We start from the raw sequence: 19,566 nt of genomic DNA, 5'->3' as shown, positions 1-19,566 counted from the left end.
TTAGATAAGGCAAAATAATAAAAACACCTAAAGCAGATATTTTTCTTTTGATATATTGAAAACAAAGTTCAGCTGAAAATCTTAACTCTCACATTCATCACTGCAGGCCTGCAAGATTAAAGAGAAAAGCAGCCGAGGGTAACCCAAAGACAATTCAGCTTTATTTTCCTCATATAGATTTGACTGTACACAGTTCATACCATTACACAGAAGGCATAAATGAATAAATTCAGTGCTCTCTTTTACATCTTTTTCAAAGACACATGGCAATAATAAATAGCGCTCATGAAACAAGACGATCAACACGTTTTTCAAACTGTACAAAATTTACAACAATTAAGATGCAAACTTCTGAGGCAACACAGATTTAACAAAACTGTAGTGGTAATGCGTTTGTACAGGATTTTCACGCAACACTATCAATTACAGCCCGAAATTCACACTGTAAATATCTTGTACATACAAGGTTCCAATGAAACACTTACTAGGCATTTACTGATGTGTACAAATGCAGAATACTAGGAATAAAAGGGCAACCAGCTTGTATTTGGCGGAGGGCGTATTATATGATATATACTATATGTATACTATGAAAATGATTTAAATTCCTTGGTGCATGTTGGATAATCAGAGAGCACAGACAGCACACCAGTAAATTGTCATGAAATGTCACAAAAAAGTAAAAAGTGGGCACTGCTCTTCAACTTTGAAACGTTTTTCCCCCCAGTTATATTTCATGATTTTCTTCTTTTTTTTTAAATAATAAAAAAATATATATTTTAAAAATGAAATACAGGTCACTAATAAGTACTCTGGAAACAATTGAGTAAAATATAAATCCCTCCTAAACACAAAGTTGTTGCCCCTTTATTCTCTCTCCTTCTGCCCCTGTACTCAGGTATCTCAGTCGCACAGTAAGTAAAAGTATTTCATTGATACCATGTACAGTAAATAATTACACTGTAAAATATGGGCTGTACTCCACAGTAATGGTGTCACTCTGTGTTTGTTGATTTGCTTTCTAGCTCTGAAATATGACGCTCTGGTAGAAAAAGGACTTGGCAATTTCTTGTGAGACCATCCACGTAAGATTTTGATTTCTTTTCACCAAACAGACAAACAAAAACAGCAGTGAAGAGAAGATTTGGGCCATGTGGTTTTTTATGCAGGTACACTGGCGCTTCAGGCGAATCGTAAACAGGGGGTGTGGTCATCTCCTGTGTCCTGTGTTGTTGATTAAGATGTAGCCTGAACTGTAAGAAAGAGATCAGCCCAGCAGACATGCCAACACTGCTGCTACAGTATCAGTGTATCAGCCCTGTAGGTTGGGGGTGGGGGTGGGGCTGTGGGGGCTGTGGGGGCTCTGTGGTAATCCCTCTGACATGGAGGCCAAGCAGTGGGAGAACAGGCTGACAACACATCTGGGGTCAGTAAGTAGGATGATAGCAGGCAAAGCTGGAGCTCTGCTGGACTGAGTAGATTACCAAGAGGAGCTTGGATCAGACCGACTGAAGAACTGACACACAGAGACTCTTTCTCATTGTTCCTGCTAATACTTGATGGTGTTTAAAAAAAAAAAAAAAAAGAAGTCAGATAGATGTTTTATATTCGTGTAAATCATTAAATTTGCTAAATAATATCTGCAAATGATTCTGTATGTCTTATAAATGTATATCTCCTTGTCATACATCTGTGCATTCAATAGAATAAATTAATAATTTAGATGTGTGATATATTACTAGAATCTCTTGACTGTCCTCCAACACTTAAGCTTTGATTCCTGGTGAGTCTGGAAACAGATAATTTAATACTGACAGACATCTGCTCTCAGACAGCTTTTACACAGACAAGAACAAGTCAGGCACCTATAAATATAGAAGAGAGACCTGCTGTGTAGCAAACAGTGTTCGCCCTCAGTCAAACAGAGGAGACATCGATTTCTACGGACAGACTGACGGACGAATGGACGGACAGACCACCTACTTTCTAATAACTTGTAAGCTTCAGCAATACATTAAAAAAAACATCAGCATGGTTCAAAATTCACACTTGTGCCACTGTTCTTGTAAATCTCTCTCCCAATGAAACACTGTGTTTTTGCCTTGTGCATATGTCTCTCACCTTTTTCTCTCTTTTTCCCTCTGCGTTCCTGTCCATATGTGTAGAAAAAGAGAAGGAGAGTAAAGTGCATTGCCAATGTAAAGGCTTCAATATGGCCAGACAGCAGTCCTACTCATTTCTACTTATGAATCAGAAGCATGCAGGTGCCTCCTGGGTCTCGTATAGGGACTTTGATCTAGATTGTAGCCCTAGTGTTGTAGCTGTTAGACAGGGAGGGTTTATTTTGGGGGAACGAGACAACATTACCTCCCCTGTGAGCGTAATCCACTGACATACTGGATCCAGTCTCATTTTCAGAGAGTGAAAGAACAAAATAAAGTCCGGTGATAAGAAAAGTTGTATGACACAGTGTTGAGACTGAATATTCAGTGGTGTGGAGGTGTTCTTCGCTGCTTTTCTCCAGTCTACACATCTCAACCCGGCCGTTACCTCACCGTTACGACTGCTGAGAGACTAAGAGTCACACTTCTTCTCTTCCTTCCGCTCTTCACCCAACATCACAAAACATGTCAGTCTTGGAGGGTGGTAGAAAGAAATGTAAAAAGCCTTGTGAGTCTGTGTTCTTCTGTAGTCGTATCCCAACAGAGATCGTCTGACGTGTTTGTGATTCAAAACTGGGAATGGTCCATCTCGTCCAGCCATGAGGCGGGGCTGGTGGGGAAGTCGGGGTATCCCGTACTGCTGCCCGTAGAGAGGTCTGAGGTGGGGCCCCCTGCCATGGCCCTCAGGGCCTGCCCCACTCCGCCCGGACCCCCTTGCGCCACCAGACTGTCCATGCTGAAGCCCAGATTGTTGAGGAGCGGGGTGTGGCCGGGCAGAGAGGTGATGGAGGAGGGCGACTGAGGGAGACCGTAGGGGCTCCCCGCTCGGATGTCGTGGTAGGTCTGGCCTGTGGCGTCGACGGAGAAGCCGCCGTTCAGCACCGCACTGTTGGTCACGTCACCGACGCTGCCATAAAGCCCGTTGGTGTGGCCCAGATCTGACAGGACCTGGTCATCTGTGGAGGAGACACCATCACTTAGGACGAGGTGTGTAGAAACTTTGACACATCAACCGTGCTGTCAACTGCGTGAACATTATATAGTTGTTATATTTCAATACAGTTAAGTGCTTTTATGAGTGAGATTTATTGGGCCAATGTTATGTGGATTTCATGGAGGTACAGTAAGTGGACCGGGCAATGAGATATTTCATAAGCATTTCAGTTTTGCTAGTGAGAAAGGATGTGCTTTATGTTCTTTGCTAACAAAGGAGCTCTATATGTGTGCAATTACCGCAGTACAAAATATTTGTTTCCATCTCTCCCCACTCCCTCCCGTGGGTGGCTTCAATAACAACAAAGCCCCAGAGCACTTTCTCTCTAATTGACTAAAAGCCTCACATGCTTTATAGAGTTTCTGTCACCATGTTTTCATTTCTCATAAAAATGGCCTTCTTTTTAAAAGTGGCTTGAAGACTTTTATGACTACCCAAAACGGGGTTTGCGAACATTAAATAACATCGGGATGTCTAAAATGTCGTTTGCATCCCACTAAGGACCCTGTCTCTTTTCCAATAAGCTCCATCACGGCGACAAACACGGGCAGGAGGATGCGTCAGCGGCCACGGGGAGGTGTGAGGGGAATGTAAAATGAGAATGCCATTCTGGATTTGTCTGAGAATGACACCATGCATTTAGTAATGCAAGGAAACAAATGAAATGCCACAGAGATGCATTCAATTGCTGCTGCACTCTTGTCATTTAGCAGCTTGTAGGCTTCCTTAATCCCATTAGATCGACAGCATGACTGACATTTCCCTTTCAGGAATCTCACTCCTAAGCAATGACAGATATGTACTGGGTTGAAGTTATCCACGCAGCAGGTACCTCTGAAACTCAGTTCGCTGTCACTGAGTCCGGCGTCGTCAGCTGAGCTTTCCTTCTCCACTTTGGCTCCTCCTCGGCTGCGTTTGACACTTTTATAAAACTGGGTCCAGCGATGTCGACCGGCGTCCTTCTTCAGGCGCTTTTCCTTTGCTCGTCGGTTCTGAAACCAAACCTGAGGACAGATAATGGTAAATATCACTAACTGATAATCATAACAAACATTGTGATAATTCAGAACAAATACTGCTACAAGTAAGACTAATCATTATCTGAAATTTTCTTCAGTTAATTTCATATTTAGATTTTTTTTTTTAATTCATAAATCTTTTTTAAAGCAAAAATACTTTTACTTTACAGTCTAAATGAACTGATTCTCAACATATATGAATTCATTTATCAAATCAACAGCAAGGGCATAAAAAGCAGCAAATTCATAGTAAGAAAACATCAAAGCAGCAGAGATGTCATTTAAAGAGACAATTAAACAAGATCGTTACATTAGAGAAAGTAATGAAACAGCTTTAAGAGGTATTTCAGTTGTGTCACCTTTTAAATACAATTTAATCTCTTTTGCTCTTTGTTGTTTCAAACTCAAAAAGCCCCAATAGCAAAGCCTGAAAGCTTGTTTCATAAAATCTAAACCAGCCTGATGATTGGACTGAACCAGCAGTTTGTTCTCTTCATGTCTGATGAATCAAAAAATTAAGAGATTTGGACGACGAGTCAAAAGATGAATGATTTTAAGCGAAACATGATATAGGACCAAAATATTGTAAATGTTGTAAAGCTTAATTCTCTGTAGCATTAGTTGTTTTACGTAAACATGCCTACATCAGGCATCTATGATGAATGATTGTATTCTATCAAAAAGAAATACTTGATATTATTGCAACAGTGTGAATAAGGACCAAACCTCTACCTGCACTACTCTCATGTCCAGCCCCGTCTCCGAGGAAAGCTGCTCTCTGACGTGGCGTGCAGGCTTCGGCGAGTTTTTGTAGGCACTTTTGAGGGTCTCCAACTGCTTAGCAGTGATGGTGGTCCTTGGTCGCTTGGTCCCCGCCTCCGAATCATCTAAAAAACACCACCAACACCACAAGTGTGTGAGTGACTTCTCCTGACATTAGTCACGTCACCTTAACAGGCACTGCCCCTCGGCCTTTGCGTGGAGTATATGTGTGTTAAATTGAGTGAATGGTCATGTATGGAAGTGTATTATTGTCCTTGTGCATCTGTCCCACTCCCACAGCAGAGGACATAAATCTACTCAGTGCCAGAAGAACGGAGTTATTGGGGCTGCACCGTACAGGGGCACTGCTTAACTTTACATAATCAATCAGAGATGCATGGAAATCTCAGAAGAGAGGGAGGGAGAGACCGCACACACACACCCAGACGATAAACAGCATAGATCCACAGTCGGTACTCATTTCACTCACTGCAGGTCTTTATCTGTCATGTCCTCTACTGTGATTCCACAGAGAGTTCGATTTCAACATCAAGTCACCTCTCAAACATCTTTTTTCCTTCAGTTTATGTTATGTGTGTTTCATCATGAACAAAGGTTTGCACCTGCTAATAGGACTTGTTGAAAATTAACTTCCTTTGTTTTTGCTTTCCCTGCAGACTCACCGTTTTGTTTTGCAGTTTCATAATCCACCTTGCACACCAGCCTCCCATCCTCCATGAGGTAAAACTCGTCCCCGGTGGCCAGCTGTCGGCTGCACATGATGCAGGCAAAGCAGTGCAGGTGATACACAAAGTCCTGCGCCTTCCGCACAACTTGCGTCGGCGGGATCCCCTGTTGGCATGATGCACATTTTGTTCCAAAACGCCTGCAGGAAAACACAAGGAAGAGAGCTGCCATTAGGAAATTAGATGCAAAATAGCAGCAGGGTAGACTGACATCCTTCTCCTATTTATATCCAATTTACAAGCTGACTGAGATAGTGAGACCAGCCGAGATTAAATTTTCACATGCTGGACAGGTATTTCTTCAAGTGCAGCCAAGAATGATGGCAACGTGTCTGTATTAATAGAAGCTGCAGCTGTTGTGGAGGGAAAAATCAGCACTGGAATGCATTTCTGTTAACGATAGACCTGTCCGCAGGTTGATGGATGGAGAGGATCAATGCACTGTGTGGAGTGTGTATGTGTGCGTGTGTGTGTGTTTGCATGTTTATGTGTTTGCAGATGAAGTATTGAGAGCTAAAGGAAGGAAGAGGAGGAAGAGGAGGAGGAGGAGGAGGAGGGGGAAGAGGAAGAAGAGAAGAGGAAGACGTAGGAGGAGGGGTGTTCACAGTAAACACACCCTGTGGAGGACCAATAAAACACTGACTCAGGAGAGGCTTTAAATCACGCAACCACCCACAGAAATAAAAAGAGCAAGGTGAAGCCTCCAAATCACTCCTGGGAAGTATGCACCAGTGAATCTGTGTGTGTGTGTGTGTGTGTGTGTGTGTGTGTGTGTGTGTGTGTGTGTTCTCCGGTCCCACGTGTTCCCTGCCACAGTTTGAACATGTAAACGCCCCCCTGCCGTCCCCTGGGTCAGCTAACACAGTTACGCCTGTGTGAGACCCCAGAGCTCTTCAGGTCTCATTCAAGCTCTGAGCCTTAAAAACCCTTCAAACATGATTTAGTAAAAAGCCGGATCCACTGTGGATAAAAGTCAAAGTCAGTTTTCTTCTGTAATGTGTAATGTGAAAGAAAGAAAGAAAGAAAGAAAGAAAGAAAGAAAGAAAGAAAGAAAGAAAGAAAGAAAGAGTTTGTAAAATTATCTTTCACTACTTATGTGAGCAGGAGAAAACAGACGCTTTTGTAAAGGCAAATTCTGAACATTATGAAAACTGTCAGCACAGCTAATATTCTGATACATTTAAAATTATTAATGAATGAATGAAATAATTAATTAATTGAACTGAGCTACAAAATGGCATCTCTTTGTAACAAAGTAGCACACAATTTGAAACAAAAATAAATAAATAAAATGAATTCATTTTAACCCAGATAATAAATCCTAAATATTATCAGCCATTTGGTTTTTAAGTTTACCTGCTGTGTTAGAGCATTGCTGCATAAATTAAAGGAAGTTTTATAATAAATAAATAAATAAATAAACATTTCAATGCGTCACACTTTCCATTTTAAACAACAGTAACCGGTTAGGCTATTTATAAAGTCAAATTAAAAAGTCCCAGAAAATAAAAATAAAAACAAAATAATAGTGGATTTAACTTGGTGGCTCATTAGCAACCTGGAAACTAGTTGCTAAGCTAACAATTAACTGTTGCTAGCATCTTCTTTCAACCCTAACAGACTACAAAACTGTAGATATTAGGCTATTTTATATTTTTCGCTTATATCATTTTGGAATTATCAATAATGAGATTATTTATGTTCTTTGTCAATTTTCTACAAAGAACAGTCACCTTTACTTCCTGAAAGTCTAAACAGCAGTGAAAGTCAGAAATAGCTATGTGAAAATATTCGCCTGATTTCAGTGTTAGGCCTATTTTTTTTCTTCCTTTTTTTTTTTTTCCAGAAAGCCAGCTCAATTGGGGAAACAAATACATCTGTAAGACTCGCCATAGTAAACGAGAACAGAGAAGGTAGGTACTGACTTGAAGAAGTCCTCCTTGCAGTAGACGCCTCCTGCCCGGGAAAAACACTTGTCCGCCAGTGGAGTCTGACAGTCGGCGCACTTGAGGCACTTGGAGTGCCAGTGTCTGTCCAGCACCTTCAGGATGAACTTGTCCAGGATGTGCTGGCTACAGCCCGCACACTGAGGGATCTCTGCGGGGGACAGACAGCAGCACAAAGGTCACACTCACAGGTAGAAACAGGTCTGACTCCAATGTCCACGTGTAGGCTGCTACTACAGCAAAATGTTCCGTTTTGGTTGCACCGGAGGTCATAGCACATTTCTATACATTGCACCTTCAATCGATAAACCACAGTTTTATATTCGTGTTATTATAGCTATTAAATAAATAATCAAATTTAGAGGGTTGTTTTTTTTTATGTGAAATAGCCTATTTTACCACAGTTTTATTCATTTAAAAAAAGATATATATATATATATATATATATTTGACCCACATTGTCGTGGCGCTTTATTCCCCATTTAGCTATTTGAAATCACACAATAATCTTAGTTAAACTGTAAAAATATGTTTGTTTGTTTGTTTGTTTGTTTGTTTGTTTGTTTGTTTGTTTTTGTTTGATTTTGATTGTGTCTTTGTGAAGGCATCGGTCGCTGTCCAAGGTGCTGATCTCTCACCAGGAGGGAGACAGTGTCAGCAGGTTGAAATGAGATGAAATGTTTTAGTTTTTTGTGGTCGTTAAAAACTCACATGTGCACGTGCAAAAAACAACATACCACCAAATTATGTAGCAGCTTCATGAATGTAACCCAACACCACAGTTAAGATACACACTTAAAAATAAATTTTATCAATCACCGATAACAAAATCACAGTTTAAGCTTTAATAATTTCACAAATTTCACCATTTAGTCCAATTATGACCATAGCCTATATATTGCTCCTGCAGCCGCTGGTTTATTTTATAGCACTGAGGTCTGTATTTGTGTCTTAATTAAATGTCTCCGTTCCAGATGAGTGACTTCAGCAGAGTAAAAGGTTTCATACTATCATCTAAAAACACATTACATTTTTAAGTCAAACGTCCAAGATATTCGATAATGAAAAATCAATAACGAAGTAACGTGGCCAGAACAAATGTCAGAAAACACCAGTATAAATACTCCCTCTATCTCTCTCTCTCTCTCTCTCTCTCTCTCTCTCTCTCTCTACACACACACACACACACACACACACACACACACACCGGCCGTGAAAACATCTAAAAGTAAAGCCTCGTGCTCGATCTCATCTGAGGATACAATCTACAAAACAAAGCTTCCAGATTCTGCAACATGGAGGTCACAGCAGCAACGCGCGCACACAACGTGAACAGCATCGTTTTATAGACCAGGCTATACACACTTTCAAAAAACAAAAAATGCATTGTGTGTAGGCTACAGATTGTGTGTAATATATATGTGTGGCAAGTAACACCAACAGGAAGGACTGTCTAGTTTTTGTTTTTTGTATTTGTTATTGTGTCTTGTAATCCCATATGGGATGGGCCACAGTGGTGGCATGACACGAAAATAAAACATTCATTCATTCATATATATATATATATATATATATATATATATATATATATATATTTTTTTTTTTTTTTTTTTTTTTTTTGCATAATTCCTTTGCATTGCATTGGTTTCATTTGGTGCAGCGGTAGCCTACAGAAACATATTTAAACGGATTACTAGCTCAGTGAAAACGAATTACTGTAATATTTTCTGGATGTAGGAAAAAACAGATGCATTAAATAAAAAATAAAAAGATTTTGCAGAAAATAACAAAAAACCACAGAGCTACTCTCCTGTACAGATACAAGCTGGGCTTGTTCTCGTTCTCTTTCTCCTCAACACTGGGTCGGGTCGTATTGAGATGATAGAAAGACGGTGGAGAAATAATTGAAGGGATCTGGATTCAACCATGAAGCTTTGGATGAACCTGAACGGGAAACAGGTTTATGTAGAGACAAGTGGTGCTGAAAGGAAAGCTGCACGATTCTTGGCAACGACGAAGCGTCTCCTCCATGGCCCAGCCCCCCCAGTGTGTGTGTGTGTGTGTGTGTGTGTGTGTGTGTGTGTGTGTGTGTGTGTGTGTGTGTGTGTGTGTGTGTGTGTGATGGAGAGAGAGAGAGAGAGTAAACCTCGTGTGTTCTCTTGCTCTTCTTCATATCTCTGTATCTGTTTCCACCACTCTCCACTCAGTCTCAACACCTCCGTCATTTCACACAGGAGAGATGTCCAGCAGCCAACAGTCTGCTTTAACGGGGGGAGGGGAGGGGAGAGTGGGGGGGGGGGGTTCTCTTTTTCTTTTTCTTTTTTCACAAGTGCAATTTGGCAGCCTCTCCTATTTTCAACTGTCAAATGATTTGTGTTAATTAAACGTGAAGTAAACACACTTTATATCCCAGACTAATAGCCTGCAGGTTAAGGTTTGGGTGTAATTGGCCTGAGTCAGCAGAGCACTCTTGTCCGTGATATGAAAAATGTTTTAAATAAATTCTCCGTTGCTTTTTTATATACATGGAATAATCCAGGTTTAAATCCAGGGATGAATGGTGGCGCTGCGGGGAGCTGAGTGGCAGGATCTTTATCCAATCTTTTAATCTGCTTCGATTTATAAAATTAAAGAGCATAAGCTGAACACATACAGGCTATTCTCTTTTAAACACTTTACTGAGCAGAAACGACTCATCTCACATCATAATAACATCACCCCGTTTCTTTTCTGTTTTCTGTTTTCAGATTACAAAAAAATAAAAAATTATTATCATTTCTCTGAGGTTAAATATGCCAGAATTGACTATTAATATTTAAGGACCAGTAAGTGTTTTTGCACCCATAGGAGCAGTGCAGTAAGTGTCTCATGTAGTATTATCACATTTTGTCCTGGATTATGTTTTTTGGGGAGGTGCAGCCTATTCGACTCTACTCCCATCTGTACATTTTGCTAACTCGCCTATAAATAATTAGGTCAGAGCAGAAATGTATCTGATTGTTTCTGGTTCTGGTTGCAAAATCAGATTATTAAAAAAAAAGAAAAAAAAAAGGGGCCTGGCACAGATTAACATGCCGGGGCGACAGATGTAAGGTAATTCTCGCCTTTGATGCTGCAAGGTTACTAAAAAGCAAAAAACAAAAACAAAAACAAAGCTACAACCTGGTCATAATTAACTTAAATAACTGAAATCAACATTTAGCCTAATGATGACACAAATAAACATTGTTCTTCTAATTGCCTATAAACTATAAATAGTAGCCTACCGAGGCCTTGTTTTAGAAACAAAATGAATGATAATAAAGTGCATCATAGATTGGTTGTACTCAGTGATGAGTGTCAGTCAAAGTCAGGGTGTATTTGTCTGATGGGTGATGACAACTGCGCCTGATCTCTTGACCATGCAGCCTCCTTTACAAATTAACAGCTGCCTGGAGAAGCACGCTCTCAAACAACCAACAACCTGCAGCAAAGTTTGAGGCTGAACTGGAGAATTAAATAATAACAAATGTTTTTAAATAATGTTTTTTGTTGTTATTATTATTATTATAAGGAAGGTCTGAATCACCAGAGCCATCCTCGGCAGTACAGTGACATGTTGCAGCCTTTTTTCAGGAGACAGACCTGCAAGGCTGCACAGATTCACTGTGAACGAGTTAAGTATCTTCTCTTTGCATGTATGGTCTTTTTTTCTTCTTCTTTTTTTGCACAGTGAGACATAACAGCATGACACATCATCGGCCTGTACGTGACAATCTAAAGCTGAGCGGTTCGGTCTCCTCATCCTCGGCCGACTTAACTAAACCCTTCTCCTGCAGCAGCTGCACACGCCAAACCGCGTCTCAGATTAATAATCGACAGAAACAGACCGTTTTTAAAAAATAAATAAAGAAATGAAAAATGTCTTACGTTGCAGTGGCACTCCGAGAATCTCCGGTAAACTCTTTACAGGACTCTCTGTCGGTAGGACCGCCGCACTTTGCATCATCGTGATCCAAACCGGGAGACAAATACACGCACATACACCCGCAACACGGTGGGCGCACTCCCCCGTCCCGTCTTGTGCAGAAAAAAAAGTATAGGCTCTGATGATGATGGTGGTGGTGGAGGTGGTGGTGGTGTTCAGGCCTCTCTCTGCTCTGCGGTGATCTCCCCTCACTGTCCCGTCAAGCCTCTGTCCCTAATATGCCTCTATTCCCCGGGATGACGGTGATGTCCGTGCCGCGCCGTGCCGAGCTGTTTTGGAGTGGATCAGAAAGGCTGCTGGGTCCATTCAGGGCTGCAGGGGCGGCGGGGGCCTGACGTCACCGCGGCAGAGGCTCACCGGGGCGGCCAATGGGAGCGCAGGAAGAGGAGGGCCCCCCAGACCGGAGAGCATCCTCCTATAGGTGTACTGAGCGAGACGGAGAAAGGAGAGAAGGAGGCGGAGGAGGAGGCGAAGAAGAGGCGTCTAACGGTGGTGTATGAAAATGTCTCCGGAGAGGCGGGACCTTGTTCCTGTGGAGACCATAAATAGCTCACTGCAGTGGCTCCCGGAGGGGCCCCGGGCCAGCAGGGGTCTCTTCCCCTCCAAAGAAGGTCCCACGCTGCAGGCACGCGCAAGGAACAGTTCTAATTTCACTTTTATTTATCTTCTTAGAAATTAAGGCACCGAGGAAGGAAGGAAGGAAGGAAGGAAGGAAGGAAGGAAGGAAGGAAGGAAGGAAGGAAGGAAGGAAGGAAGGAAGGAAGGAGCAAACTGCTCAATTTATAACCTTAAATTTCTCCTCAGCTCACACACAGCAGACAAAAAGCGACTCTAAATTGGAGCTTAATGGATGATCAGCAGCTGGGATGGTGATGCTGAATATTTCACTGCATTAAATGCATTTTTCTTCCTTTTTGCATCGGGCCAGAGGGCTACACACAAGCTGGTAGAGGTGCACGTAGGGAAGCTGTCAACACAACATTGGAGAAAACCAGTCAATCATTGTTCAGGTTTTCTCTGCAAAACAGCCATTAGTTCAAATATCTGTTCACCCAGAAAAATACTAAAACAACTGTCACAAACAGCCACAAGAGAAACCACTAGTGGCACACACACACACACACACACACACACACACACACACACACACACACACACACACACACACACACACACACACACACACACACACACACACACCTGTGGGAGCTGCTTGCACTTTAACTCTGCAGAGCCTATAGCTGGATCCCTCAGTGACAGGTAGGATTAGGAGTCTGGGCGCAGTCCTCCTGACACTGTTCATTTCAAAGCCCATCGTCTGACTCTGCTCTCCCGGATAAGATATTCCCCCTGGAGGACTGCTAGTTCAAGCTAGATGAACTCAATCTTCGCTTTCAATTTACTTCAAGCGTGGAATAGAAAAGCAACACACAAGTGGCGCTTTCCTCCCCTGCGCCGGTCCAAACCAACCAAACCAAACCAAACCAAATGCAGGCAGCAGGTTATTTCCATAAAGCGTTCGTCCGCGTGCAGTCCCAGGTGAAAAACCTCAGCTCATAACACACAACACACTCTACATCTGCTCACACACATCTGGACACACGGAAATCCACTGACTCAGTAAAAAAGAAACAGAACAAAAGGGGGGAGGGGGATGTATTTCAAAAATATTTCATTGCATCCCAGTTAATCATGATAGAATTCAATAAGTGTTAGTTTTTTTTTTAGATGTTTAAATGCGGAGTAAATACAGGGTAATATAAATAATACGAAATATTATAATAATAACAATCATAATAATAACAATATATTTTTCTCTCTATATTTTTTTTTCTGATAATTTGTCAGGATTTCTTTGGAAAAGTTTATTTGTATTGGAGAACATTTTCACCACACAAAAATTAATCAGCATATAATTTATTAACAGAAATACAAATATGTAATTTAATTAGCAATTTCAAAAATACACAGCACTGAGATAGTTTGTTTGTAAACTGAGAAATCTAATCAAAGATTTTTGCATGTGTCTAATTAATTTAAAATCCCCGTATTGTCTGTTTCAAACCATCGACTGCTTTTATTCTGTTTCCGCTCACCGTCATGCGGTGCGGTGGGTAGCCTATATAAACTGTATGGAGCCACAGTCCCGTAAGCCGTGTGTGTGCTCAATGTTTCAGATGTAATTTAGTCAAATGAAAATGCACATCAAGCTGATTAAAAACGAGGCCGGGATATTACAGGAATTTTATCCAACCGATTCAAAGCTACAGTCACCAGGCCAGGTGTCCCATCCATCCATCCATCCATCCATCCATCCATCCATGGCCGTGTGGTGTGCGAGTAGTAAAAGGAGGAATCATCTGGTCTTACTTTATTTTCATTATACACTTTTCCCCCTCAAGATCATTGAATTTATTCAGCTATTCAATTACTCTGATTGTTGGTATCGAGACCCTTTAGCTGCCCTGGAAAACACAGCAGATAAAAATGCTCTTAACTTGTCAGCAAAGGGCAACACAATTAGAATAATTGACGGATGCAAAATGCAGGCAGAGAAATGATGTGAGCGCGCACATCTGGTTCAGTGGGACACTAAATGATATGGTTTCATTGTTAGATGAGATGATACACAAACGCTTTGGTGACATGAATGAAAGGCAAAAAATAATCCGCATCTGGACTCAAGAAATATTTTCGACTGCACATCGGATAGATGAAATAAAGTTTTTTTTAATTGCAAATCATATTTTTTAATGTTAGGGAATTCATGTGTTTACATCCAGGTCTGTCCCGAGGGGCGGGAATAGAATTATTCAATAAGGACACATTATTTTTGATTATGAAATAATGCACTTAAACACAGTAAAGCAGGAAATGGACGATCAGAAAATGATAATAATGCACTCCGAGAGTGGAGAGATGACTGATATTTGTCCAAGGTGCCACTGTATGAAATAAAAAAAGAAAAAGATGAGAGGAGGAGGAAGCAGCTCGAGCAATAACTCAAGCTGAGGGCGACTCCTCTGCCACCGCAGTTGACCCAGCCACCTCTAATTAGATCTAATATTTCAGTGGACGAGTTCATTGACATCTGCGATTCACAGATCCATCTTATACTGAGCAGGGAAAAAATACTGAATCACATCCATCCACACAGCAGGGTGAGCAGGGAGATATGAAGTGGATACAGGTGTGTATCGCCCTGCACACACACACACGCACACACAGTAGCACATTAAAAACTGAAATAATTGAATTTATAATATATATATATATTTTTTTGTAAATAGATTTCTATACATGATTTTTGTTTATAAATGAAATTAAATGTCATACAAGCACAGGAGCAAAATGAATCATACACACGTGGTTTTCTGTGCAACTAGCAGGTAAACATGGAGAGACAAATAAAACCAAAGTGCGTTATATCTCAGTGGACAAACTCCAGGGGATGCATGTTGTGGAAAAGTGTGGCTCCCCCCCTGTCTTTGAAAGAAGGATGTGTAACATCACCGTGCAGACCTACCTAATCACAGCAGCTCGCTCCGTGCAAGACCGTCTCCTCTCTTCCTCCTCCTCCTCCTCCTTTTCTTCTCCCCCTACTCCATGCCGCTGAAGGTGTGTGTGTGTGTGAGGGTGTGTGTGTTTTCCAGCAGGATGGACCAGAGGTTGCAGACGAACAGCAGCAGCAGTCAAGTCAAGTCCACACTTTTTGCACCGGCACATCAAACATCAGGTACAGCTGTGGCACCGCGCCCCGGAGCGTTTGTGTCCGGAGAGCAGGAGCAGGAGCAGAGAGAGCGAGAGAGGCAGAAAAAGCGAGGGGGGAAAACCTTAGGAGAGAGCACGGAGGAGAAAATTAAATTGCACTTGGGGGGCAAATTCTATTAGGGAATAGTTATTGTCTCCTGACAGCTCCTGTCCATTTGGGTAATTAGTAGAAGAGATTGGTTGAACAAACGAAAGCTATTCCTGTCAGAAATGATATTTTCCAATTCCCTGATTGAACCTGACCCTGTCGAGCTGGGACGAGGCGGTAATAGGCTCATTTGACTCAAATAACTAGTACCACAGTTCAGCCAGGAGTCCCCTAATAAAAGACTCACTGACAGTGCATATACAGTACATGATGATGATGATTATTATCATGATTATTTTTATTTTTATTATTATCATCATTATTATTGCAGGAGTCTGTGTTGGCAGTGATTCACTGGCACCTGCTCAAGGTGTTGCTGCCTGTTACTAGGATACACTTCAGATCCTCATGATGAAATTGCATTAAAAAATGACTGAAGAATGACTGGTTATGTAAAAAAAAAAAAAAAAAAAAAAAATCTATTATCATATCATCAAAACACTAAAGCAAATCCGTTGTAGTACAGTATGTTGAAAATATGCTTGGCAATTAACCAGCAGATTCTGATACTGAAGAAACAGAGCCCTCACCCACCTGACTGGTAATGATGTTGAAAAAATATGTGCACTGCAACCCATGACAAAATTGCCAGCGATAGTGAAAACAAACATATGTGATATTATCAGCAGTTAAGTAAAAAAAGGCCTGACAATCTCACGGAGGACAGATTGATTTTTATATTGTTGCCAAGTTAATTCAGTTTTTATTCTAATCGTCAGAGTTTGAGTTAGGTTCAATTAAAACTTGGCTGCCACCAAGGGTATTTGAAAATATGAAATTAAACAAAAATAAATGATTATCTAAGGGCTCTGTGTTTTGCTATTTACATCAAAAGTAAGGATTAAAACCAAATGACCCAAACCCCATTTTATCTTAACCAAATGACATTAAATAAAAGCTCCCTAAATCCCTTTTCATTGGCTCAGGGTTTCCATGTAAAGCCTGGAGTGAATCTTCCCAATTCAGTGACAAGAGCAGTGTTGGCTGAGTGAAATAAAACAATGTGACTGACAAGTGCTGGATCCTCTCCAGCTTCATTACCCAAGCACTTCCTGTAAGCTATATACACCAACTCAGGAGGGGGAGGAGGAGGAGGAGGAGGAGGAGGAGGAGGAGGAGGGAACAGAACAAAATAAACCAGAATGTGACAGAATAGAAGAGCGTAGAAAAAGTAGAGCAAAGTAGAAGGTCAGGGTTGTGTTGAAATTAAAACAGTGTAGCTGAGCGTATTATCAAAGCCTAAATGCAGCTGATAGTGGGAGGTTATTGATTGACCTCCCTTCCTGTCAATGCTGCTTTCCTCTGCTGGGCACAGATGAACTGCGAGGACTTCCAGTCGGCCGTAGGATCTCCTCCTGTTCTCCCAGGTACCAACAACAGTCCAACACGCTGATGGTGAGATGAGATGTTTGGGAGGTCAAGCAGATGAGCGTCCACACGAGAGCAGGGGGGAGGGGCCGCAGCAGTAAAATGAGATGGATCTGACCCTACTTGACTCCTGCCTCTAAAAGGCTGAATGTTTAAAACCCCCGAAAGGGAACCTGGCTTAGTTTGGATGTGATATATTCCAATACCATATATTAACCTTTTTTTTTCATAATTTATTCCCCTCCCTCTCTCCCCCTCCCTCTTTCCACAGCAGGAAGCTTTATAGTATTATTAAAGTCAGAAAGAGAGATGACAGAAAAATGCATCAAGCCCCTCCTGCATTTTAATATCAATACCGAAGGGGTAATAAACATTGAGGCAGAGAGCATACAGGAGAGGAGCGACTATAAAACCCTACATTGTCTAATTTATGGAAGACAACAACAGGGCAGCAAGGTGAGGTTTTTACCCTTCAGTCTGTGCTCTCATAACACAACAGCGTCTCTATGCACAACATTTATTTTTCAACGACAATCAACACAGGAAAAAAAAAGTTCTGAGAAGAGTAATCAGCAGCAGAAACAGCTCATATCTGGAGGAGTGATGGCGAACTGGACGACTTCTGTAAACAGGCAATGTGTCTCACTGAAGTGAAGGAGGACAGAGGCTGGGCAGGGAAACTAAACAATCCCGCTAAGTCCATGTATTTGCTGTTCTTGAGCTTTCAGTCATATCCCTTGATCGTCATCAGCACACAGAGTATACAGTTGAGTATATGTTTAAATGTAATATTCTTATCTGACCACTTTAGTGACTTCTTATACACACAATAAAAGCATGAACAGAAACCTTAAATCTGCATTTAACATATAAGAAATACGCCTCTTTACTGTCTCACTGAGTGTTAGATAATGAGACGCCTTCACCTCTGTAGCCAGGAGGAAATTAGCTTTGCTTTCTCAAGCATAGCAATAAGACACTATGAAAAGGAAAATCTGGTGCCATCCCAATTTTACTCTCCAAAAATGATCCAATAAACATGTCTGCATCTCACTTACAAACACATTATCTAGCCTACATGTTGTTTGTTTAATTTGTGAAAGAGGAAAAGTTGTGGTGACTTCCAGAAGGAATCTCCATCATTTTGTCAGATCTATGACCAACTTCTTTTACTTGATAAATGCCCCTGTTGGAGCATTATCTGTAGACACACACACTGTTTAGTGATTTTATTTTTTATATTTGTTACTTTAACTTTTACCACCTTTAAGTTTCTGTTGGGCAGGGGCATTCTTACTGTCTGTTCCAAGCATGAGAGACTTTGACAGTTTTACAGCGCTGCCGGTCCAACTCTTGTTTTATAGTATTTTACCTTCTTGTAATTTGCAATTACGTACTGTCAATATTCAATGAAAACTACATCAGCCAACTGTGTGTTCAAACTTGACTGGTGGTGTGTTGCTCGATGCACAGCTGTGCACCTGTGTGGGAAAAGGACTGATCCAACACCCCACTTACTTACTTTATGTTTTTTGTTCTTTCTTTGTTTGTTTTTAGTTTAGTCACAAATCTCTCAGGTTTCTTTGATAACCTTTTTCTACATTTCACATTCTAGTGCTTGTAAACTTGAATCTGCTTCTCAAATCAGACACATTAAGAGGCTAAACAGCTGTGAATGTCTCCTGATTTAGATTTGAAGCCTCTGTCCTCAGTGTGAACCGCTCACCTCAGCCTTGGCAAAGTTGCACACTGATACTACACCGCTGCCAACTTCCTCATTAACCAACATTAGTCTGAACCAGCAAAACACTTGCAGCTCTCCGCGGCTCAAGGCACCTGATGAAGGGCTTCTGTCGAGTAAGGAGCATGGAGCACGTATAGCACTGCTGACTCCAATCCAATAACAAACACAGGTAAACATTTAAACAGATTAACGGATCAGATGTGGTGGGAGAAAAGTACTTACAACAAAAGACACGTTTGGATTTAAGACAGGAAATGGATGTTTATAAGAATTTAACATTATCTCTATGATCCCTTCAGTAAATTACCTGCCGGATGTCAAACAACCAGCCAACAACCACACAAAAAGTTCGAAAAAGGCCCATAAGTCCTCCTTTTAGTGTGACACTTCCCAACCTAAAAAAACAACTTCCCACCCTGATATTAAAATTTACCTTTTGATATATTGGACAATGTTTGAAAAAGGAATAAATAACACACTGAAGCTTCTCTGTGACAAACTGTGCTTTTCTCAATCCATTCTGGCCATCATCATGTGTCACTGAGGGTCTAATTCAAAGTATCAGAGAGTTTGATAAAGTCACACAAGCACAGCTGCTCAGCCTCGATGCTCCTCTGCTTTAATGTCGGGATATTAATCAACTCATTGTGTGAGTGAGAGTGTGTGATGGAAGAATTGACGGCCTTAACTCAACTATTCCACCATCAAACGCTGTCATATTGCTGATGCTGATATATAGATGTGTGTGTGTGTGTGTGTGAGAGTGTGTAAGTGAGTGTGTGAGAGAGAATGGGGGGAGAGGTAAAGGGGCAGGAGTCAGGGGGATTCAAGTCAATGTTCCAGGAAACACAAAACTCAAGATCAAGCATCAGTTGTCCTTCAGATGGGTCTGTTGTAATCCAGGCGACATCAAACCCTCCATCCATCCATCAGTCACAC

General features: G+C 41.3%; 1 protein-coding gene across 1 annotated transcript; it reads right to left on the bottom strand.

Moving 5' to 3' along the window:
• Positions 1 to 1,946: 1,946 nt before the first annotated feature.
• On the bottom strand, positions 1,947 to 11,874 carry lhx4 (LIM homeobox 4). Its single transcript, XM_085774326.1, has 6 exons — positions 11,539 to 11,874; positions 7,609 to 7,780; positions 5,621 to 5,823; positions 4,908 to 5,062; positions 3,989 to 4,160; positions 1,947 to 3,118 (listed from the first exon to the last, which is right to left on the bottom strand). Exons 1-6 carry the CDS (start codon positions 11,615 to 11,617, stop codon positions 2,730 to 2,732), a joined length of 1,170 nt encoding a protein of 389 aa, XP_085630452.1. The 5' UTR covers positions 11,618 to 11,874; the 3' UTR covers positions 1,947 to 2,729.
• Positions 11,875 to 19,566: the final 7,692 nt, after the last annotated feature.

Source organism: Trachurus japonicus, chromosome 4 (assembly GCF_045865225.1).
Source record: "Trachurus japonicus isolate A0001 chromosome 4, Traja_1.0".
Lineage (NCBI taxonomy): Eukaryota > Metazoa > Chordata > Actinopteri > Carangiformes > Carangidae > Trachurus > Trachurus japonicus.
This window is presented reverse-complemented; position numbering and strand designations above follow the sequence as displayed.

Coding starts and splice junctions, on each gene's coding strand:
- lhx4 (XM_085774326.1), bottom strand. CDS start 11,617: ATGATGCAAAGTGCGGCGGTCCTACCGACAGAGAGTCCTGTAAAGAGT. Junction 5,063..5,620: donor TGAAACTGCAAAACAAAACG/GTGAGTCTGCAG, acceptor GGTGTTTTTTAG/ATGATTCGGAGGCGGGGACC. Junction 3,119..3,988: donor CAGCGAACTGAGTTTCAGAG/GTACCTGCTGCG, acceptor TCTCCTCCACAG/ATGACCAGGTCCTGTCAGAT.